A 9,998-nucleotide genomic window follows, 5' to 3' on the forward strand; every position below is an offset into this window, starting at 1 on the left:
GATTATATATATTTTTAGTGTGAACACTAATTTACCATTAGTTATCATAATAACTTAAACAATTACGAATTCATGAATCCTGATTGGCGATATACTATTATGTTAAATGCACAATGGGCCTTGTTGTAATAGATAATAGATAGTATTTTTTTGTATGCACAGAAAAATATATAAATACTGAAAACAAGAAAGAATAAAGATAAAATAATTTGATCTCATAATCCTGAAATTAAAACTTCAATTAAATTTTCAACAGAAAATTAGAGTATTTAGCTGTTTATATTGAGTTTAGAACATAAACAATTGTTTAAAACTAGCAGATGACTACAGAGAAAGCTAAGAAAATAAAAATCTACTTCTCATATTCTCTCTAATCCTCCCCTATTTAAAAAATAAAACAAAGATAAGGTGTGAATCTTGTGAAGATAAGGTTTTCTCTTCTTGATTTTGACCCTTTTTTTGCTTTTAAAACACCTCTTTTCTTGGTATCCTGCCTCTTGACAGGGATAAGATTTTTTGAGTTTGAAAGAGTCTTGTTAACAAAAATTAATATCTGCTACTACTGCTAGGGTGCAAACCTTGTTGAATGCTTAATTGTATACGGATGAACTTCCTTATGTAAAAATTAGGTCAACTAGAAGCCTTTCTGAAATTGACTCCTATATTTATACATACATTAGAATTTAACAAAATTTCTTTCATTAAGGAGTAATTGTTCTAATTATGCCATTAAACTAAGGAACAAAATTGACATTTATACACACTATCATGATAACAAAAGAGAAAAATGGAGACAAATCAAAGAGGGTGGAAGTGTCATCGAAACACTCAATAATCTGGAAAAAAGGAAAGATGAAAACAAAGAGGAATGCAAAGATGAGTTCAAGAGGATTTAAAGAAACTTTTAGTGAATTCTGTTTAGAAAAAAGAATTGAGATTGAATTTTAAAGAGGAAAAAAGACTCAAAATGTCATGGCCATGATAAAGTTTGCTAAGGATAATGGAATGGCGGGGAAAAAATATGAATTATCCTAAGGAAGACGAAAGCAATGAAGACCCTCTATCCATCTCAAAAATCAAAATGAAAGATGAGGAGGATCAACTAGGGAAGCAATAATTTTATAAAAAATTAAGAAAATCAAAGGCATTTAGTGGTGTGTGGAATAGGAGAAACGCTCGGGTGATGCTCCTTAATGGTCCATCTAAGGAGAAACGCTCAGGTGTATGTGTCTTGGTTAGTGGAATGTTTTTTAGGTTTGCTCATCATTCATAAAAATTATTTTTACCCCTTCACTTAATATTAGCAGGAGAGAGATTCGAAAATTGTGGATGCCTTTTCCTATATGGTTGCCTAATCTATTTAGTTGGTTAGAAATAAAATATCTTCCAAAAAAAGGCCTCTACAGTGAATAATATTTGTGAATTGATCAAAATCAAGCTTGTTTGGTGGCTTAAATCCCTTCATAGTGACTTTACTCGTCTTTACATCACTTAACTCTTCTTATTCATGGAAAACATCAGAACTTATAAATCTACTCATGATATATCCAAATTTGGTGATTGAGCTTCTTCATAAAAAAGATTAATCAAATTTAAAAGGGACATTTCAGTTTGGGAAAAATCAGGCACCACTAGCATTAGTGGTGTTTTAAGAGATAATGTTGGTCGAATTGTTTGCATCCTATATATAAATGTGAGCACTGTGGATTTAATCATGTTGAGTTCCTCGCTATTGAGAAAGCTATCATGATAGTGGCGTCTAGTCCTAATGTTAGTGAGATAAAACTAATGATGGAAAGTGAGTCACAGGTGGATGTTTGCTGGACTTCTAGTAAAAACATGCTTTGGAAGTTGCTTATGGAGTCTAACAAAATGAGAAATGTCATGGAGAAACTCAGTTACGTAAAAATTATATGTATTAATAAGTAGAAAAATTTATTTGCAGATTCTTTGGCTAGGCTAGTTGCGGGATGAGAGACTAATTTGCGTGTTTGGATATGACCTGGATGTGTTGTTCTTTCTAGTTGTGTTTGTAGCAACTCTATTTTGTTGGCAATTTTTGGGTGGTGCTACTTTTGGCCCATATTCGTTACTTGGCTATTCTAGTGTTTGTTTTGTGCTCCTAATATTGTTGGTATTCTTTGTACTTGTTTTTGTGCTTTTTGTTATGTGCATGGACTGTTGGGTTCATGATATTCTAATGGATGGTTATGGTGTTCTAGTGTGCAATTTGTTGTGCTTTCTTCTTGTTTTATATTTATTTTCTTAGGTTTTTTAGAAATATATATTAACATGCACTTTAAATTATTATACTATATTAAATTAGTTTTTATATTAATAGATATTTTTGTTAGAATAAATATTATCTAAGAGCATTTTTTGATGTTATCTTAAATAAATATGAGGAATCCTTTATTGCACGTAAATATGTCACATTAATTTACATATGTTATTTAAATTCAGTGTAATCGATACATATAGTATATATACGTGTGTATGTGTGTGTGAACATATACGGACAAATATGTATCATTGGAGTTAAAAGGCTGGTGATGAGAAAGAAGCCAAAAGAAAAAAGAAGAAGAAAAGACAAAGAGAGTATGAACAAACCAATCTTTGTTCCTTTTCGTTAGAGCAAAATATGTAGAAACAACTTACTAGAAAATGATCTTTTTCTAAATTTAAATTATACAAGTCATAGTAATCTCAATTCGAAAGTATTAACTAGTTATTTTTTCTTTTATTTTATCTTTTTGACTCTTTCTTTACGATCCCACGACGTGAATTTGCGGGTTAATTAATAAGAGAAAGAAAAATTAATTAATTAACTATGATTTTAATTCCCTTTTTCTTGATTCAACACATCAACTATGGCTCCCATATAAGTGGCAAAACACCATATCGCCATGCTAATCGATCAAATTGTTGCTAACAAACAATTCTGAACAGAAGAATCCATCGATATAATATATATACATATATATTATTTATGAAAGAAGAAAAATCTAATAGTTTCAAATGTGGGGTATGTGTGCTAGCGTGGTTCATGGAGATGAGTGAATCGAGAGTTCAGGCATGTTAGATTCGGGATGACATGAGCCAAAACAAAGTACAAAAACAAAATTGTAGCTCACGTACGCATGGCCATTTCCATGTTATGGTCAATACTTTTTTGACATGAATGCTGGAAAGGTAAAGTAAAAATTGCCTTTTCTTCTTCTTGTACCAGAAAGGAAACATGAAAAACCTCACAACTTTTTTCACCTCTCTTCATCTTTTAATCTCTACTACGCCAGTACCAGTAGAACCATTAATACACAAAGTACTCTGTCTTTGAATTCTTTAGTCGACATTTTACCTTTGACCCCTTCCTTTAACTCTTCATTTTTTGATTCCACAATATATCTATCTATGCTGATGCGCGAGTCTTCATCTCTTATACTGTTACTTTTGTCCAAAAATCTGTTTTATATAACTTTTCATTATTATATCTTCTAGAAATATGTAGAATATTTCTTTTTCTTTTTCATTTTCATTACTATATAACATTTATAGGCATTATGGGCAGCTAAAATATTTTGAATGTTTTCAAATGCCATGCTATTTATGCACATTCTGAATATTCAATATGTTTTTTTTTCCATGTTTCGACATTTTTTATTCCTACCAACTTGTTCATATTTATGTCTTTTAAAATTTTAAAGAATTTTTGTATTAACGAGAAATAATTTTTCAAAAAAAAAAAAAACTAAATAATTTATTTGAAGACAACATTACCGTTTTATATAATAATTTTAAAAGTTACTTTATCACCTTTTGGTAACCCAACATTTTCAGGAATCAAACGTTACTGTTCATACTTCACACCTTGAATCAACGAAGCATAAAAATACAACATTTCCGTACTCTATTCCAAAGAATTTGCTATGGAATCTAATTGAACCAAACACTTGCTCCAGTTCCATGTTTTCTTGGACACCTTTTAAGATGATAATGGGTGAGAATATTATATATATATATTTAAAGCAATACGTAAATAAAATATTAAGGGACTAAGTCAAACATCTTTATCCAATCAAAACCTTTGATACTAAAAAAACAAAGGGTAACTACGTAGCCCAAGCCCAAAACATAGCTGAGAGAAACATAGTGACGAAGCCCACCCCACAACCTCACTGTTTCCTTACAACTCTTCTGTAGAAATATTTTCCCTTGAACACTTACACGCCTTTAATTTGGTAGAATTTTTTTTTTTTTTAATAAAGTTTTCATCTTTTTTTTTTTTTTGTCTTGTTTTATTTTTATGTTTAATTTTTAAGATTAGAAAATGGTATTTCATAAATAAAAATTTTAGAATTTTTTTTTTTTTTTAAAGAAGAATCAGTTTTATAAATCAAACTGGTGGATATTTGTATTTTCCAAGTCAAGGGCTTAAAATGAGGAACATCCTCCTAAATAAAAATGAAGTTTCCCTAATTAAGACATGAGTAACTTAATTATAGTTCCTAGAAAATCAACTAAAATATTATTTTTAAAAAAAAAAATAAATTAAATCTTCCCTTTGAAAACAAGATGAAAATTCTCTTATATATAATTATTTACAGACCATAAAATATCAACGATTTTATGTCATCCCATGAAGACCATCTTGCCCAAATGTTCTCTAAGAATGTATTTTAGATTACAAAAATTTACATATATAACTTAATTGAATTTGATAAATTTCTTTACTTCCGAACTCGAACTCAATTTGATTTGGAGTATTTGACTCAATAAAACACAATTGGGTTTTTTTTTTAAACGAAAAAATTGAGATGAATCATGGTAGATTAGTTTGGGTTTACCAAGTCATAATTTTATTTGTAAATTCACAATGTTAAGATTAAAATTACAATATATATTTAAATACTTTAAACAAAAAATTAATGTTAAACGTTTAGAGATTTAAAAGGTTAATCAAAGAACAAATTATTTTGAATTCCTAAGTGACACTTGTATTTACAGGTTTTAATAATATTTATAATTACTACTGAAATTTTTTTTTAAAAAATAGCCTAATGTAAAAATCATATGTATAATTAAGGCACCCGAAATGAATATGCTTTTTCGATCTAACTGACAGCCAATTAGAAGGCAGGAAATTGGCACGAAACGAAGAGGCAGAAAACAGCTGGATCTGGAGAGAGAAGATCCAACGTGGCAAACAGGCATTATCCACGACCCCAACGCGCGCCTGCAATAGCGGGTGGCTGTAGCCGTCGTCGAACGAAGCCGTGCAATGAGGAAACAGAAAGGGTTAAAGGTAAGGCAAGTGAATCGAGAGAGATGGGGTTAGTAGCCTTTGAGACCCTCGAAAAGCCAAGAACAAATCATACGCGGCGTGAGGTGTGCGTGTGCACGCTCACAAGATTCTTCTCTCACCTCCACCACCCTCGTGATTCCTCACCCGCCTAGGGTATATTCCAAATTCTCCCAACCACGATAAAACCTGGGCTACAATTGCATAAGCCCGGTCCCATTTTACTCATCGTGAGCCCACTTTCTCATTTGGTTTAAAAAAAAAAAAAAGCAGTTGGGGGTCAAAACTAACAATGCCCGTGTATTTTATTTTACCAAGTGGATTAATAAAAGAAAGGGATAATGATAACACACGAGCCCCCCAAATCCAAAATTGAAAGAGATCAGATCAGGGTGAATCAGATTGAGAATCCGGTAGAAAATTAAAGGATTTCAGAAAATCCGCAATGAGAAGGAACGCAGAGAATCATTGGGAAGGATCAAAGTTAAAAAAGGTTTTTTAGTAATAATAACACGTGTCAGTATAAAGATAGAGAAAGAGTTTTTGATCTTATCTGAACAACATACGATATAATTGAGAGAGGTGACGTCATTGCCAGCCCACAGAGAAGCGACGAAAAGCGAATCACTCCCTCGAATATTCAAACACGTCTCTCTCTCTCTCTCTCTCTCTCTCCCTACTATTCTCCTTTTAAATCCGCAAAGCCCATCTCCTTCTCTCTCTAAACCCATCAAAGATTCGTTTCGTTACGCGACGCCCCGACTTCGGTCTTTTTCTTTCCTCCTTTCTTCTTCCCCATCTCACCAATCCTGTTTCGATTTATTTTTCTATTTCTTGGTTGTCAAGTTTATTCCGTTTTCTGATTCTATTTAGATCCCATATTCTGCCATTTCTCCATTCTCCGGATCTATCTATGCTTGGACCCAGACACACCTATTTACATATAAACACCCACCAAGATTACTGTAACAAATCTCCATTTCTCAAGACTGATAAGGTGGATAAACACCGGGAATTTTGCCTGGGTATCTAGTCAAACATGGATTACGCTACCAAAATGCAGAGATGTCATGAGTATGTTGACGCCTTAGAGGAAGAGCGACGCAAGATTCAGGTCTTCCAACGCGAGCTTCCGTTGTGTTTAGAGCTTGTCACTCAAGGTATATTAACTTTCCATGCACTGGTTTTTCTCTTTTTCTTCTGGGTTTTATGGGCGGGTGGTTTTGTTTTCTTTTTTTTTTTTTTTGGATTTGGTTGATTTTGGAGGATGATGATGGGAATTTGGGGTGAGTGCAGCAATTGAGACTTGCAAGAAGGAGATATCCGGTACGACGGCCGACTACATGCACGTCCAATCAGAGTGCTCGGAGCAGACCATGAGTGAGGTTGGTCCTCCCGTCTTGGAGGAATTCATTCCCATCAAAAGGACTTCCTCTCCCGATGAAGACGAGCAGGAATCGCACAAGGCCAGCACCAACACTAACACCGATAAGAAGAAATCTGACTGGCTTAGATCTGTTCAGTTGTGGAATCAATCCCCAGATCCACCCCCGAAAAAGGTGCCTACCCCTTCATTGTTGGGTTGCTTGGAAAATCCAACCATATTTTTTTAAGCAGGAAATTTATGAGTTGCAGCAAACGGGTTCTGATTTCATTTCCTTAACTTGTACAGGATGTGCCTAAGAAGACGACGACGGCGGACCAGGTGAAGATAAACGGAGGCGCTTTTCAGCCGTTTACCAAAGACCAACCCACCGAAAACTGTACTAGCAATAAACAACCGGCGGGAAAATCAAACAATATCTCGGTGCCGGCAGCAGCGACGAGTTCAACGGACGAGAAGACTGGCGGCAAGAGGGAAGAGAAGGAAGGTCAGCAGACCCAGAGGAAGCAAAGACGGTGTTGGTCGCCGGAGTTGCATAGACGCTTTCTGCATGCTCTTCAACAGCTTGGCGGATCACATAGTAAGAGCCCGTTAACAAAATTAAAAAAAAAAAAAAAACACAAACAAAGCTTGCTTATCTTTGGCTTGCCGGCTTTTGATTGCCATTTTATGGGTTTAAAATTGGATTTTAAAACAATGTGTTTCCTTGAATTGTGTTGCAGCTGCTACACCCAAGCAAATCAGAGAGCTAATGAAGGTTGATGGACTTACTAATGATGAAGTGAAAAGCCATTTACAGGTTGGTGCTTCCAAATATTTCTGGGTCATTCATATAATTTAAAACATTGTAATCAGATTGTTGCTTGCTTATATATATATATATATATATATATAGATATATTACCAGAAGGCAGAAAGTGTTATAAAATTAGCCTTTTCAGGAGGAATGTTTGTCCTAAGACATCAAACACAGGATTTATTTATCATTATGTATGAATTCTGACCATTACTATTCAAATTCAACCTGTTTATCCTATCCTATATGATTAACAAGCAGTGGTAGTCCCATTAGGATGCATTTGATTTCAAACAAAACCGACTCAAGACTAATTCGGTTTCCCCTGGATTTGTGACAGAAATATCGATTGCACACAAGGAGACCAACCCAAAATGTCCAAACCAATGGCAATTCACAAGCACCTCAATTCGTGGTGGTAGGCGGCATATGGGTGCCACCTCAGGAATACGCAACGATAACTGCCGCAACAGCGCCGGCATCAGGGGAAGGCTGCAATGGAATCTATGCGCCGGTTCCGGTGGCAGCTCTACCAACTCCGGCGAAAGAGAGACCGCAGCAGACACAGTCACACCGCATGCAATCAGAAGAAAGAGGGTGCAGCCATAGTGAGGGAAGAGTTCACTCAAGCTCTCCGTCCACGTCTTCCTCAACACACACCACCACAGCTTCCCCTGTGTTTTAGTTCTTTGATAGAATGAGACGCAGGCTCTTCTTGTACAATTTTTTTAACAGATAGTGAAAAGTTGAGATAGACATCATTTCCCATTTTTTTTTCTTTTTTTGGTGCCCTTATGTTTGTGTAATTTGAGTGTAAAATTGAGATTTGGACAATACTGGAAGTGACAGTCCAGATTTTGAAATAAGAGGTAGAGTTCGCAGAAACTAGACTGTTGATAAGGCAAAATAAACTGTATCCGTTATCATGAAATCAGACTACCAAACTAGGGTTTTAACCAGTTGGGAATTCATTCTAATCAAGAAGTTTCATTTGGTTAATTTCAAGACCAGTTTTATGATATAGGTTCCAAGTCCGAATAGCTTTTTCTGGGCTGAACTAATGATTTCGTCTCAGCCTTGAGCTGAAACTCATCCGGCTGATGATGATGATGGAGGGCAGTGATCTAAATGGAGGTGTTTGGTGGCCAAGAAAGTTGATCCTTACATACAGTTGACGGATATGGATAGACATGAATATATGATAATGTAGCAGTGGGAACCCACCGTTTCGCTGTCAAAGAAGATATGGTGAATCTTAGTAATTACTTGTTTTTGAAGGCAAATTAAACTTCAAAGCTCATAAATAATTTACGAGGAGGGTCATAATAATAATTATATTTTCTTTCTTTTTTTCTTGAGTATTGATCAGAGTTAGCGTAATTATCTTGACCCATGACATATCTTGCAGCTCAAGAAAATATTATTTATAATCAATCTCTTCTGCCTAAAAAATCTTCCCTCTTATGGAAGGAACATGTGATTGCATATCCTGGAAACTGGTCAAGATAATTAAGTTGCTTGGAAGCCAGTTAATTATAACGCCCGACAACAACTTTGAAATGTGAAATCATTTGATTCTTCTTCTTCTACTTCTTTCTTATTCTTCTTCTTTCACACACAGCTAGAAAATTAATGAACGTTACTTGGGAATTATTTCAAACTATTTGGATCAGAACAAACACAATTGTTTATTACATATATATAATATTGTCCCTTTGTTTTTTTGTGGGTAGAAGTTAAATCTATATATATATATGTATGTATGTATGTATGTATGAGCAGACCTAATCTAATTAAAAGAAGTTGTGATCTGTACTCCTTGGTGGAAAATTATATTTTAAATGTTTGATTCAACTTGAAGACTCAGAGATGTCTTGATTTGAAAAGTTAATAGATTGAAATATACAAAGCTTATATGGGTATTCATATTAATGGAAGCTACAATAATTTTAACTATTAAACTATTATTGTATTAATGAATATTATTATTATTATTATTATAAACAAATAATTTATTACTTTTAAATATTGTAATTTCACTCAACTGCCAACGCCTAAAAGAGAAAGTAAAAACCCAGAAAGAAAATAATAATTCAAGATATCCCAATATACCATCTTTCCATATTTGCATGGACACAGTTACAGAAAAATCATCAGAATTATAAACATTAACCCATGAATATAAAATCCAAAATTCATATGTCCATTGGGCAATCAATGCAGTTGCATGCCTATCATGTATAACTTGTAAATTAATAATAATAATATATATATACACACACACACACACTTATAACTATACAACTATAGCACCTAAAGTCCACCAAATTCAAAGTGCTCCTCAGGTAGCTAGCTGCCAAATCCAGCGTCTACATTTACTCCATCATACAAATAATATAACATGTCCTAATTTGTAACGTGGACCATCAGTATTAATTTTCGCTACATGTTTTGCATGGTGGCGGTGATTTACACACTATATTAAAAATTAGAACGTGGCGGCTTGAGAATCTAATTAG

The 9,998-nt window shown here is 34.0% G+C and overlaps 1 protein-coding gene across 1 annotated transcript; it reads left to right on the forward strand.

The window, feature by feature from the left end:
- The first annotated feature begins 5,981 nt into the window (after positions 1–5,981).
- Positions 5,982–8,364, forward strand: LOC110824278 (transcription factor HHO2-like). Its single transcript, XM_022054862.2, has 5 exons — positions 5,982–6,459; positions 6,596–6,858; positions 6,972–7,263; positions 7,406–7,482; positions 7,820–8,364. Exons 1-5 carry the CDS (start codon positions 6,339–6,341, stop codon positions 8,162–8,164), a joined length of 1,098 nt encoding a protein of 365 aa, XP_021910554.1. The 5' UTR covers positions 5,982–6,338; the 3' UTR covers positions 8,165–8,364.
- The last annotated feature ends 1,634 nt before the right edge of the window (positions 8,365–9,998 follow it).

Source organism: Carica papaya, chromosome 2 (genome assembly GCF_054855325.1).
Source record: "Carica papaya isolate Zhongbai chromosome 2, ASM5485532v1, whole genome shotgun sequence".
Classification (NCBI taxonomy): domain Eukaryota; kingdom Viridiplantae; phylum Streptophyta; class Magnoliopsida; order Brassicales; family Caricaceae; genus Carica; species Carica papaya.